Source organism: Tachyglossus aculeatus, unplaced genomic scaffold (assembly GCF_015852505.1).
Source record: "Tachyglossus aculeatus isolate mTacAcu1 unplaced genomic scaffold, mTacAcu1.pri scaffold_101_arrow_ctg1, whole genome shotgun sequence".
Taxonomy (NCBI): Eukaryota; Metazoa; Chordata; class Mammalia; order Monotremata; family Tachyglossidae; genus Tachyglossus; species Tachyglossus aculeatus.
In genome coordinates this window covers 1,374,224-1,388,677 of record NW_024044842.1, presented here as the reverse complement: position 1 = coordinate 1,388,677, position 14,454 = coordinate 1,374,224, and the positions used below count along the sequence as shown (strand labels likewise).

The window sequence follows — 14,454 nt, the reverse complement described above, 5'->3', positions numbered from 1 at the left end:
TCTGGCCTAAACTCCATCCACTACACCATGGTTTGTGGCTATGTCATGAAGGGAACTGTTGTTGTCAATACTGAAAATAGTTAGGGTGCACCCCCAACCAGCCCAGCTGACCCTCTCACTGAGTTCACCAGTGCTGGTGAGTTATCAAGTGAAGCCAGGCAGAACAGAGATCCAGAGACAAAGCAGAGGTGTAGAAACCCTGAGGCTGCTAGGTAGAGCAACTGAGACCAGAGGGCAAGCAGAAACACAGATATTAAGACTTCCAGAGATAGAGAGTGGTTAGAGATGAAGCACTGGGGAGACAGACACCAGACATAGCTAGAGACCAGTTAGAGAGGTAGTGAGTAGACTGAGAGATAGAGTTCAGACAAAAAGAGAGACCTGACCAAGTTCTGAAAGGAAGAGATAAATGAGCAAGATACACTAACAAAGCTACAGTAACACAGGAAGCAGCATGGTCTAGTAGAGAGACCCCATGCCTGGGAGTCAGAGAACCTGGGTTCTCATCCTGGATCAGCCAAATTCTTGCTTGGTTCCTAGGGCAAATCACTTCTCTGTGCTTCAGTTCTCCTACTTAGACCATGAGTCCCATGTGGGACAGGGACTGCGTCCAGCCAAACTAACGTGTATCTTTTCCCAGTGCTTAGAATTCATTCAATCATATTTATTGAGGGCTTACTGTGTGCAGAGCATTGTACTAAGTGCTTGGAAAGTACATTTCAGCAATAAAAAGAGACAATCCCTGCCCACACTGGACTTACAATCCAGAAGGGGAGAAATAGACATAAAAACAAGTAAACAGGCACCAATATAAATTGGTAGAATTATAGATATAGACACATCAAAACAAGTAAACAGGCATTAATATAAATAGAATTATAGATAAATTCATTCATTCATTCATTCAATCATATTTATTGAGCGCTTACTGTGTGCAGAGCACTGTACTAAGCACTTGGGAAGTTCAAGTTGGCAACATATATAGACGGTCCCTACCCGACAATGGGCTCACAGTCTAGAAGGGGGAGACAGATGACAAGACAAAACATGGACAGGTGTCAAGTCATAACAAACAGAATTAAAGCTACATGCACATCATTAACAAAATAAATAGAATAGTAAATATGTACAAGTAAAATAGAGTAATAAGTCTATACAAACATATATACTGGTGTTGTAGGGAGGGGAAGGTGGAGAGGAAAGGGGGCTCAGTCTGAGAAGGCCGCTTGGAGGAGGTGAGCTCTCAGTAGGGTTTTGAGGGGAGGAAGTTATATATACATATATACACAAGTGCGGTGACATGGGGAGGGGGTAGATTAAAGGGAGTGGGTTGGGTGACGCGAAAGGGAAGGGTAGCTGAGGAAAAAGGGGGCTTAGTCTGGGATGCCGGTTATATTCTACAGACTTCCAATTCTCAGATCCAAGCTGTAGGGCTAAGGGAAGGGTGAATAAAAGGCTAAAATCAAGTGGAAGGAGGATGCATTAGGGAGTGGGAGAAGAGGAAATGAGAGCCTAATAGGGGAAGGCCTTATTTCCATTTCTACCCTTATTAGAAACAGCTTGGTTAAGTGCAAAGAGCCTGGGCTGGGAGTCAGAAGGTCCTGGGTTCTAATCCCAGCTGTGTGACCTTGGACAAGCCACTTAACTTCTCTGTGCCTGTTACCTCATCTGTAAAATGGGGATTGAGACCGTGAGCCCCACGTGGGACAAACTGATAACCTTGTATCTACCCCAGCGCTTTGAAGAGTACTTGGCACATAATAAGCGCTGAACAAATACCATCATTATCATTATTAATAGAATGGTGTTGGACGCATAATAAATGCCATCTTTAAAAAAGTAGTCAAAGCCCAGCAGAGGGGGTGAGGGATGTTCCAGGCTTCCGTCCACAATACTGATAGAACTAAGGAGACACGTGAGAACGGTGACTCAGAGTGAAGGGAAGTGCTAAGGAGAGTCACCAACCAAGTTGAATTTCAGTTTCTTTCTTACTGCAACCCGAGCCTTTGTTCCCATTGAGTGCCCAAGCAGTTGATATGCTGGGGTGAGTCGCAAACAGCATCCACTGGATTTGATTCTGGTTGTGAATCTCGACCATGGGGACTCCGGCCTTCTACCTGCTTCTGCTCCTATTTCTGGGGGTCCTTCGCCTGCCGGGGTCCAGGGCGACAGGTAACTGGATCCCAGGACTGTTCAGGTTTGGGGAGGGTCCAAAAGGGGTCTGGCTGGGGAGGGAACCCAGGGAGGGGGCTTTCAGCTTAAGAGTTTTGCTGTTCAGGGCCAGGCTGGTCCTCAGGGCTGGAGAGTGACAAGAGAGAGGAGAGGTCAGGGTGTGTGTGTTGGGGCGGGAGTGCCAGGGATAGGATAGAAGAGAGAGGGAATTGTCTGTCAATAATAATAATAATTGGGGTATTTGTTAAGTGCTTACTATGTGCCAGGCACTGTAATAATAATGATGATGGTATTTGTTAAGCACTTACTATGTGCCAAGCCCTGTTCTAAGTGATGAACTAAGCTCTGGGGTGGATACTAGTGAACTGGATTATTATTATTATGGTATTTGTTAAGTGCTTAACTCTGTGCCATGCACTGTACTAATCGTTGGGGTGGATACAAGCAAATTGGATGATTATTATTATTATTATGGTATTTGTTAAGCGCGTAACTATGTGCCGGGCACTGTACTAGATGCTGGGGTGGATATAAGCAGATTGGGTTGGACACAGTCCCTGTCCCACGTGGGGCTCACAGTCTCAATCCCCATTTTACAGGTGAGGTAACTGAGGCACTGAGGATAATAATAATAATGACGGCACTTGTTAAGTACTTACTATGTGCAAAGCACTGTTCTAAGCGCGGGGAAGGATACAGGGTGATCAGGTTGTCCCACATGGGGCTCACAGTCTTAATCCCCATTTTACAGATGAGGTAACTGATACACTGAGAAGTGAAGTGACTTACCCAGGGTCACACAGCAGACAAGTGGCAGAGCTGGGATTAAACCCAGGACCTCTGATTTCCAGGCCCGCACTCTATCCAGTGTGCCATGCCGCTTCTTTATATTATTATGGTATTTGTTAAGCGCTTACCATGTGCCAAGCACTGTTCTAAGTGCTGGGATGGATACAAGCAAATCCGGTTGGTCACAGTCCCTGTCCACATGGGGCTCACACATTTAATCCCCATTTTACAGGTGAGGTAACTGAGGCACTGAGAAGTGAAGTGACTTGCCCAGGGTCACACAGCAGACCAGTGGCAGGGTTGGGATTAAACCCATGACCTTCTGTCTCCCAGGCTGCGTGCTCTATCCACTTCGCCATGCTTGAGTCGGAAGGGAAAAGAGCAGGGGCTCGGCCTTTCGGGGATGGTCGTACCAGGTACCCTGTGAATGGTTCCACGCTCACCCTCCCCACGTCTCTGATTCCTCCGTGTCTGTGTCTCAGGGTCGCACTTTCTCCGCTATTTTTTCACGGGTGTTTCCCAGCCGGGCCCCGGCCTACCGGCATTCACGGCTGTCGCCTACGTGGATGACCAACAGCTCGGCCGCTTCGACAGCAACGGGGGCATGTCCATCCCCTCGGCCTGGTGGATCTTGGAGACCGACGTGGGGGATCATTTGAAGGACCTGAAGAGAATCGCGACAGGACTCTCCAGGGATTCTCAAGACTCCCTGAGGGATCTGCCCCGCTACTACAACCAGACCGAAGGTGGTGAGTGTGGAGAGGAGGAGGAGAGAGAGAAAGAATAATAATAGCAATAATGATGGTATTTGTTAAGTGCTTACTATGTGCCAAGCACTGTTCTGAGCACTGGGGTAGATACAAGGTCATCAGGTTGTCCCATGTGGGGCTCACAGTGTCAAACCCCATTTTCCATATGACGTAACTGAGGCACAGAAAAGGTAAGTGACTTTCCTGGAGTCACACAGCTGACAAGTGGCGGAGTCTGGATTAGAACCCAGGACCTCTGACTCCCAAGCTCATGCTCTTTCCATTAAACCACATTGCTTCCTAGGAGTAGAGAGGAGAAGAGGGAGAGAAAAAGAGAGCGAGAGAGAGATTTTGGCAGGGGGGAATTCAGTGTCACCTCCAATTATTCAATCTAGGGGGGATCCCATCGCCCCTTATTATTTGTGCCCCTAGAATCCCCTAGACCACCTCCATATACTTTCAATCATTCGTACTTATTGAGCGCTAACTGTATGCAGAGCTCTGTACTAAGCGCTTGGGAGAGTACAATGCAACAATAAATGGACACATTCCCTGCCCACAATGAGCTTACTGTCTAGAGCGGGAGAGACAGACATTAATATAAATAAATAAATTACAGATATGTATATAAGTGCTCTGGGGCTGGGAGGTGGGAGTAAGATATACATCTGTCTCTCCATCGATCACTCAGGCCTGGAACACTCTCCCTCTTCATATCCAACAGACGATCACTCTTCCCCACCCTCAAAAACTTGTTAAAATCACACTTCCTCCAGGAGTTCTTCTCTGAATAAACCCCCATTTCCCTTTTTCCCACTCTGTTCTGCATCGTTCTTGCACTTGATTAGCACCCTTTATTCACCCCTCCCTCAGACCCACAGCACTTATGTACATATCTATATATTATTTATATGAATATCTGTCTTCCCTTCTGGACCGTAAGCTCGTCTCTCTTTTTTTAATGGCATTTGTTAAGTGATCACTGTGTGTCGAACACTGTTATAAGCGCTGGGGTAGATACAAGTTAATCAGGTTGGAAGCAGTCCCTGTCCTACATGGGGCTCACAGTCTAAGCAGGAGAGAGTAGGATTGAAATTGAGGTTCCTCAGTTGAGGAAACTGAGGCAAAGAGAAGTTAAGTGACTTGCTCAAGGTCACACAGCAGACATGTGGTGGAGACTGGATTAGAACCCAGGTCCTCTGATTCCCAGGCCAGTGCATTTTCCATTTTGCCATGCTGCTTCGTTCATGTCTACCAACTGACTGAAAGCTCAGCTCCTCCAGGAGACTTTCCCAGACTGAGCCCCCCTTTTCCTCTGCTTCTCCTCCCGTCCCCATTGTCCCTACTCCCTCCCTCTGCTCTACCCCTGCCCTGCAGCACTTGTGTGTATATGTACATATTTATTATTGTGTTTATTTTATTAATGATGTGTATATATCTATAATTCTATTTACGTTGATGCTATTGATACCTGTCCCCTTTGTTTTGTTTTGCCATCTGTCTCCCCCCTTCTAGACTGAGAGCACTGGGTAGACATTGTCTCTATTGGTTGCCAAATTGTACTTTCCAAGCGCTTAGTACAGTGCTCTGCACACAGTAAGCGCTCAGTAACTACGATTGAATGAAAATTAAACTCTTCGAAGCACTTAGAGCAGTGCTCTGCACACGCTAAGTGCTTAGTAAATACCGCTGATTGATTGATTGAACACCAAGGGCTATGTGGTAGATTGTCGGGGCGAACGAGGGACTTCATGGGGCTCTTTTTGTGGAGCTAAAGGGTGGCCCCTCCACCCACCCATCTGACTTTTGGGGCTGGGGCTCTCAGGGTCTCATTCCATTCAGACCATGTTTGGCTGTGAGGTGGAGGACAATGGCACAGTCAAGAACGGCTACTACCAGGTTGGCTACGACGGACGAGATTATATCACCCTAGAAAGAAACCATAAGAATATGACCTGGGTGACTGCCGATACCGTGGCCCAGATCACCAAGAGGATGTGGGAGGAGAATGAGAAATTCACCAGTCGACTGAGAAACCACCTGGAGTGCGATTGTCCCAAATGGATGAAAATATACCTGCGCCTCGGAGGGGACAGCCTGAATCGGAAAAGTAAGGCCAGGGCCCTTCCCCAGGCCTCTGCGGTCGGCCCAGGAGGCTCTATGTCCAGTTGTCTCCACTCCAATACAGAGCCCATCCCAACCTCAGACCCACGCAGGTCAGGATGGAGGGACGGAGCTGGGGATTCATGCCTTCAATCGTATTTATTGAGCACTTACTATGTGCAGAGCACCGTACAAAGTGCTTGGGAGTGTAGAATACAACAATAAACAGACACATTCCCTGCCCACAACGAGTTTGGGGATGGAGAAAGTTCCACTCCTCATCCCCCCTCCATCTTCTTCCTCTATCTTCTCCTGCTCCTCAACCCTGGTCTTCAGTTCAGGAATTATTGACCACACCAACTCTCAGGGTTGTAAGGGTCCCTCAGAGAAGGAACTAAGAACTGGAGCCTTTTCCTCCCCTTCCTGCCCGGGGCCTCCGAAACTCAAAAAGAGCTCGTGACCTCCCTGGGCTGGGGGAAGATTCTTCCCCTCCCCTATATTTTACTCTCCCAAGTGCTCTGTATGGTGCTCTGTACGCAGTGAGCTCTCATTAAATATGATTGAATGAATGAATGAATGAATGAATGAAAAAGGCCACTAGGCCATTCAGTCCCTTCTCTGCCAGCCCCTGTGGAGATAATAATAATTATGATACTTGTTAAAAGCTTACTATAATAATAATAATGGTATTTGTTAAGCGCTTACTATGTGCAAAGCACTGTTCTAAGCGCTGGGGGGATACAAGGTGATTGTTGTCCCATGTGGTTCTCACAGTCTTAATCCCCATTTTCCAAATGAGGTATCTGAGGCACAGAGAAGTGAAGTGACCTGCCCCAAGTCACACAGCAGACAAGCGGTGGAGCCGGGATTCGAACGGACTCCGCCCCTATGTGTCAAGCCCTGTTCTAAACGCTGGGGTAGATACAAGTTAATCAGGTTGGACAGAGTCCCTGTCCCACATTTGGTTCACATTCTTAATCCCCATTTTACGGATGAGGTAACTGAGCCCCAGAGAAGTTAAGTGACTTGCCCAAGATCACACAGCAGACTAGTGGCTGAACCGGTATTAATTCATTATAGTATTTTTTAAGCGCTTACTATGTGCCAAGCACGGTTCTAAGCACTAGGATAGATACAGGGTAATCAGGTTGTCCCACGTGGGGCTCACATCTTAACCCCCATTTTACAGATGAGGTAACTGAGGCACAGAGCAGTGAAGTGACTTGCCCAAGGTCACACAGAAAGACATGTGGCAGAGCTGGGATTAGAGCCCAGGTCCTTCTGATTCCCAGGTCCATGCTCTATCCACTAAGCCATGCTGATTGGCAATCATATTTATTGAGCATTTACTGCGTATAGAGCACTGTACTAAACGCTTGTGGACTTTTCCTGTCCACAATGAGCTCGCAGTCTAGAGGGAGAGACAGGCATTATGCTCCATGGAGTGGGGGCCTGGGGAGGTGCTTAGTACAGTGCTCTGAACTCAGTAAGCGTTCAATAAATATGATTGAATGAATGATAGGCCCAGCTCTACCCTCACCTCTCTGTGACCCCCGCAATGAAGGGGGGGGTCTCTCCAGGTGCAGAGTTCCTGTCCTGATCCCGGTCTCCCCCACAGCCCCCCCATCTGTAGGGGTGACCCGTCACCCCAGCCCGGACGGGGACGACGTCACCCTGCGGTGCCGGGCCCTCGGCTTCTACCCGTCAAGGATCAGGATGAGGTGGCAGCGGGATGGGGAGGACCTGACCCGGGACACGGAGCACGTGGAGACGCGGCCTGGCGGGGACGGAACCTTCCAGAAATGGACGGCGGCAGTGGGGGTGCCCCAAGGACAGGAGTGGAGATACGCCTGCACTGTGCAACACGACGGCCTGGCTGAGCCCCTCATCGTGCGCTGGGGTAAGGGGTGGTCGGTGGGGGGATCTACAGGGGGGCTGGCGTCGGGACTGAATTGGGTAGCGGGGGGGTGGGGGGGGACGGCGGTCTTCCCTCCAAGGGAAGAAGGCCCTGACATCGGCACCCAGTGTGGGACGGTGTGGGGGTGACCGGGGCCCTACGATGGAGTGCTGACTCGCATTCCGTTTCAGAACCATCTCCTCCCATTTCTGGATTTGTGGCTGCCATCTTCATCCTCACTGCAGGGATCCTAGCAGTCGTCCTCTGGAGGAAGAGATTAGGTGGGAAGAAGGGAGTGGGGAGGCAGAGGGAGGGGATTCTAAGCCCAGAACCCGGCCAGAACTCTCCTACCCTCCTGCCCCCTTTTTTATGGTATTTGTTAAGCACTGACTATGTGCCAGGCACTCTGCTAAGCACTGGGGTACATACAAGTTGTCCCGGTCAAGCGCTTAGTTCAGTGCTCTGCACACAGTAAGCACTCAATAAATACGATCGAATGAATGAATGTCCCCCGTGGGGCTCCTGCTCTTAATATCCATTTTACAGATGAGGTAACTGAAGCACAGAGACGCAAAATGACTTGTCCAAGGTCATCCAGCGGACGAGTGGCAGAGCCGGAATTAGAACCCAAATCCTTCTGACTTCCAGGGCCGTGCTCTAGCCACTAGGCCATGATGCCCCTCTCTTTCTCCCCATCCTGGCTGAAACGGGAGAATTAGCGGTGTTTTGAGCCCAGGCTTAGCCTAGCCTGGGAATGGCCTAAAGAATACTCCTGTGTCTCCTAGAATCAAGGAGAAAAAGTCGAGGGGGGCCTAACAAATACTCCTGTGTCTCCTTAGGAGAAAAAGTCGAGGGGGAGGGTGGGAGGGAGATGGAGGGGAGGGGAAGGCTTGGGTCTTGGGTTGATGATTCGGTGGGGAATGAGGGGACAGGCAGACCCACTATTCCGTCCTCTCCTGCTCACTCTGGTTTCTCTTTCCAGGTGGAAGGGATGGGAACGACAAATTAACTGGAAGTGAGTGAGGGAGAGATTTTCTGGAAGGGGACATGATGGAAGGTGTAAATGAAGGAAGAGGCGGAAGACAGGGTGGTGGGATGGCTCCATTTTCAGGGCCTTAGGGGCTGGACTCCTCCGTTCCAGGCTCCAAGCTCAGACCCCATAACCCTTTGGATAGAGAACTAGTAATAATAACTGGAGTATTTGTTAAGCACTAGGCATTATACTGAGCCCTGAGATGGAGACAAGCAAATCGGGTTTGACACAGTCCCCGTCCCACAGTTTCAATCCCCATTTTACAGACGAGGTAACTGAGGCACAGAGAAGTAAAGTGGCTTTTACAGCAGACAAGTGACGGAACTGGGATTAGAACCCACGGCCTTCTAACTAAGAACCAAGCAAAGAGATTGTTCCCCAGGCCCTGGTGCTGACCAGTTTCCCTCTCCCCAGATAGCGAACTTGACTCCAGCGACTCTAATGATCATCATAATAATTTTTGTGTTATTTTTAAGCACTTATATGTCAAGCACTCTACTGAGCACTGGGATAGATACAAGATCATCTAGTCCCAACACAGACTCACAGTCTATGTAGGAGGGAGGACAGGTATTGAATCCCCATTTTGCAGATGAGGGAACTGAGGAACAGAGAACTTAAGTGACTTGCCCAAGGTCACACAGCAGTTAAATGACTGCAGTTAACGGGACTGTCTTCCTGTTATTAGTGCATGTGAGGTAGGGAGAGGGTCTAGAGGAGGAGGGAGGTCTCTGATTAAATAGGAGTTTGGGGAGGTTGAAGGGGGTTGGGGCCTTTTTGACCCTCCCTGACTGACTCTTTCCATCTCCAGCCTGAAATGGATGCCCGCTTGGGATAAAGAGAACAGAGAATCCTGCTGGTACTTTTACCCTCCCTAGTTCCACAGTATGTACTTTATCAATTTCAAATTGCACCTGATTCCATTCTTCACTCTGTGTATGTGTCCATTTCCTCTTGACCTATGGTTTGCACATTTTTCTGTTTGTTTTAATACTTGTATTTATTAAGCGCTTACTACATGCAAAGCACTGTGCTAAATAGTGGGGTAGATAACAGATTATTAGATCAGATTCAGGCCCTGTCCCACATGGGGCTCAGAAAAACAAGTCCGTTATGCCATCTGTCAAAAGGCTGGCATTGAGCTTCCTCTGACGGACTTCGAGACAGGTTACTGCATCTCCATAAAACTAGCTTTCATGTCTCCTCCCACATGTTTGGGAGTAAAGGGAGTAATATCTGCTGTGGAGTTTCTTCTGGTCACAAAGAGTGATTTCCATTGGAAAAAAAAACACTTAAAAACAAAACTAAACAAAAAATTGCCCTGGGCAAAGATGTCTATTTTTAGATCTGGGAAACTGTAGCCTCCCTGCTTCATGTTTACTGTCGTTGTGTGGAAAACTTGTCTGTTTTGAAATATGGAATCATGTACAAATTGATGGATTAAGGGCAAATGTAAATGAATAAGTGGTGATGCTCTTTCAAAGAATTATTGGATAAAGTTAAAATACCACTCAATACAGTTTGAAACTAGATCCCTCTTTCCTTGAGAATACTGCACACTAGTTTTGGTAAGGTAAAAATGCTTCCATAATATCCTTTAAAATCATTTCAATTCCTGAATTGTTGTCATATGCCTTTCATATTTTTTAGGTAATAAGTGGTCATATTAGCTACTGAATTATACCAATGGTTTAGAAATGCATTATTAGTCACTCTGAACTGAGCTTTTCTCACTTTATGGGTCAGCAAGGATTTTTTGCAAGTCGACCGAGGTCTAAGTAGGGAAACAGGCACCAAGTGCTATAATTTCAGTTTTATTTTCTATATTGTGATTTGTTACTCCGTTGTGGCCTTCTAGGTACAGTGAATAGCTTTTAGGCCTATCTCCTTGAAGAGTACTTTTAACCTAAAAAGGCAAAATCTCTGGTCCAGTTTTGAACAGGGAGCCTGCTGGGTGTCCAGCTCAGAACTCGACACCTGCCGGGTACACGGCACTATACTGAGTGCCTGCAGTGAATTGGGCACCTTCCCTGGGAAAAGTCTGCAACTTGGTATTTGGGGAAAGGGTCAGATCCCTTCCCTCGAGAGGATTACGGACTAATGGGAGAGTCAATTGAGCACAAAGTGTAAACATACAGTAGGGAAAAGAATGAAAATTAGGTGCATGGACGGTAAACAAAACCCGATGATAAACTAAATTCAGCCATTCATTCAATCAATCGTATTTCTTAAGCTTTTTCTGTGTGCAGGGCACTGTACTAAGCACTTGAAAAGTACATTTCAGAAATAGAGACAATCCCTGCCCATATTGGCTTACAGTCTAGAAAAATACGAACAAGAAGACAGATAAATAGCAACACGTATGAGGCTGAGTGTGGCCAATGGTCAAGGAGATGGTTTAGTCAGGGAAGCTCTCCTGAAGGAATGTGCTTTTTAGTAGGGTTCGTGAGTGTGTACATTAGGGAAGTGACTGGGGAACTGGAGAGGGGAGGAAGTTATGGGCAGGGAAAGGGGTCAGGACAGGGACAGTGGTTCAGAGATGGAAAAGTGAAGAACAAGTCCCAGCAATGAGGCAGATGTGGGATCTGGGGGGTAGCAGGAGAAAAGAAAAGAAAGGAAAGAGGGATTGAGGTTGTAGGGAGATTTGGATTTCCTGATGAATTTTTTGATTGACAGTGACCTGCTTTTCCTTAATGGGGAAGGGGAGAAGGGTCAAAGGTGACTGAGGGTCACAGAGAGAGGAGGATGACAAAGAAGGGCTCATAATGGGGTGGCAGGGAGCTGGACAGGGGAGAGTCATGGGGGGATGGAGGGGCTTAGAGGGGGTGTCAGAGGGGAGCCCCAGACCTTCTTAAAACCAGCTCCTTCTCCTTGCAAACTGGGAGCGGCATGACCTAGTGGCAAGAGCACGGGCTTGGGAATCAGAGGATGTGGGTTCTAATTCCGGCTCTGCCACTTGTCTGCTGTGTGACCTTGGGGAACTCACTTCACTGCTCTGGGCCTCAGTTACCTCATCTGGAAAATGGGGATTAAGACTGTGAGCCCCACATGGGACAACCTGATTACTTTGTATGTACTCCAGTGCTTAGAACAGTGCAGCACATAGTAAGCGCTTAACAAAAGCCACAATTATTACTATTACTATTAATATTGGTCCTCGCCAGAATCCAGCCACCCATTCCTCCCCTTCCCACTGGGATTGACCCTCCCCCGCGTCCCCTTCCAGTCCCCTTGTCCCCTCCATCTCTCCCTCTGGCCCCGCCTGTTCTCTCAGTAGATAAATTTTGTTTTGCTGGTGGCGTCTCCTGTCCGAAAACTTCATCATTGTGGCCTTCACAATCCCTGTAACTAAAACGTTGGCCATCTAAGTTACCAACTCTATTTGGTTGTACTCTCCCACGTGCTTAGTACAGTGTTCTGCACACAGTAAGCGCTCAAAATTACGATTGGTTGATTGATTCACTGTTTTGGTCGCTGACTTTGGTATTAGCATTATTACTAATAATAATAATTAGCGGGCTCAGAGAAAAAACGATTTTATCTTGGTTTTTCTGCCACTTCGTGGCCAGGCATCCCCTCTCCTGTTTCCCGTTCCCCTTCCACGTCAGGCCCCAGAACCTCTATTTTCCCAAGAGCTTAGTACAGTGTTCTACATACAGCAAGTGCTCAATACAAACTATTGACTGATTGATTGGTTGATTGATTCGGTCGCTGACATGTCCTTAGCGGATTGAGAGAAACTGAGATGACCTTGGTTTTGCCTCTCCTTTTTGGCCACAGTTCCACACTGCAGCCTCCCGGTTTGGTTTCCAACAACGGGCTGGCCTCCCCGTCCTGGATTCCGGCCCGTTCTTTTTCCCCTTAGGTCCCTAGAATCCCAACTTTCCCTAGCGCTCAGTACAGTGTTCTACATGCAGTAAGCGCTCCATACAAACGATTGATTGATTGTGTCGCCTGTACATCCTTAGCGGGCTCAGAGAGAAACGGATTATTTCAGTGACGTATGCATTTATTTACATTAGTGTCTGTCTCTCCCTTTAGACTGCAAGATCAATGTGGGCACGGAATGTATCTTTTAACTGTTGTACTGTTCTCTCAGTACAATGATTCGCTCGATACAAACGATTGATTGATTGTGTCGCCTGTCATCCTTAGCGGGCTCAGAGAGAAACGGATTATTTCAGTGACGTATGCATTTATTTACATTAATGTCTGTCTCTCCCTTTAGACTGCAAGATCAATGTGGGCAAGGAATGTGTTTTTTTACTGTTGTTCTGTTCTCTCAGTACAGTGATTTTTAGACTGTGAGCCCAATGTTGGGTAGGGACTGTCTCTATATGTTGCCAATTTGTACTTCCCAAGCGCTTAGTACAGTGCTCTGCATATAGTAAGCGCTCAATAAATGCGATTGATGATGATGATGATGATGATGATTGGCACACTGTAAGCGCTCAATAAAAAGGATTGAATGAATGAATGAATGAATGAATGAATGAATGAATCTCGGTTTTTCCGCCCCCTTGTGGCCACAGTCCCACACTGCAATCTTCCAGTTAAACTCCTACTTCTGCCTCGTTCTTTCCCGTCGGGCCCGAAAGCTTCAACTTCCTCAAGCGGTTAGTACAATGATCTGCACACAATAAAAACTCAATACAAACGATTGATTGATTGATTGATTGATTCGGTCGCTGGCACGTCCTTAGCGGATAAATAAATAAAATATTTGCCTCCTTCCCTTCCCCACAGCACCTGTATATATGTATATATGGTTGTACATATTTATTACTCTATTTATTTATTTATTTATTTATTTTACTTGTACATTTCTATCCTTTTTATTTTGTTGGTATGTTTGGTTCTGTTCTCTGTCTCCCCCTTTTAGACTGTGAGCCCACTGTTGGGTAGGGACTGTCTCTATGTGTTGCCAATTTGTACTTCCCAAGCGCTTAGTACAGTGCTCTGCACATAGTAAGCGCTCAATAAATACGATTGATTGATTGATTGATTGATTTTATTTTGTTAGTATGTTTGGTTTGGTTCTCTGTCTCCCCCTTTTAGACTGTGAGCCCACTGTTGGGTAGGGACTGTCTCTAGATGTTGCCAATTTGTACTTCCCAAGCGCTTAGTACAGTGCTCTGCACATAGTAAGCGCTCAATAAATACAATTGATGATGATGATGATGACTCGAAGAGAAACTGAGTTTATCTCGGTTTTTTGTCGCCGCCTTGTGGCCACAGTCCCACAATGCAGCCTCCCGGTTCGGCTTCCAGCAAGGGCTGGTGTCCCCTTTCTGAGTTCTGTCCCCTTCTTCTTCCCCAGAGAACCTCAACGCCCGCAAGCGCCCAGTATAGTGCTCTGCACATAGTAAGCTCCCAATACAAACGATTGATCGATTGATCGATTCGGTCGCTGGCATGTCCTTGGCGGGCTCCGAGAGAAACTGAGATTCTCTCGGTTTTGTCGCCGCCTGGTGGCCACGATCCCACACTGCAGCCTCCCGGGTCAGCTTCCAGCAAGGGCCGGTGGCCTCGTTTTGGGTTCTGGCCTTTCCTTCTTCTTCTTTTTTTTTTAATAGCATTTATTAAGCGTTTACTGTGTGCAAAGCACTGTTCTAAGCGCTGGGGAGGTTACAAGGTGATCAGGTTGTCCCACGGGAGTCTTAATCCCTATTTTACAGATGAGGCAACTGAGGCACAGAGAAGTCAAGTGA

At 47.3% G+C, this 14,454-nt stretch overlaps 1 protein-coding gene across 2 annotated transcripts; it reads left to right on the top strand.

Annotated features, from left to right (window-relative positions):
• The first annotated feature begins 2,036 nt into the window (after positions 1-2,036).
• Positions 2,037-11,000, top strand: LOC119922270 (class I histocompatibility antigen, Non-RT1.A alpha-1 chain-like). Of its 2 annotated transcripts, XM_038742240.1 has the most exons (7): positions 2,037-2,172; positions 3,444-3,710; positions 5,536-5,820; positions 7,432-7,713; positions 7,902-7,991; positions 8,693-8,725; positions 9,555-11,000. In XM_038742240.1, the coding sequence occupies exons 1-7, from the start codon at positions 2,097-2,099 to the stop codon at positions 9,557-9,559; spliced, it is 1,038 nt and encodes a 345-aa protein (XP_038598168.1). In that variant the 5' UTR covers positions 2,037-2,096; the 3' UTR covers positions 9,560-11,000. The 2 variants fall into 2 exon arrangements, with proteins under 2 accessions (XP_038598168.1, XP_038598167.1); XM_038742239.1 differs by lacking the exon at positions 9,555-11,000 and having other exon boundaries at positions 8,693-8,733.
• Positions 11,001-14,454: the final 3,454 nt, after the last annotated feature.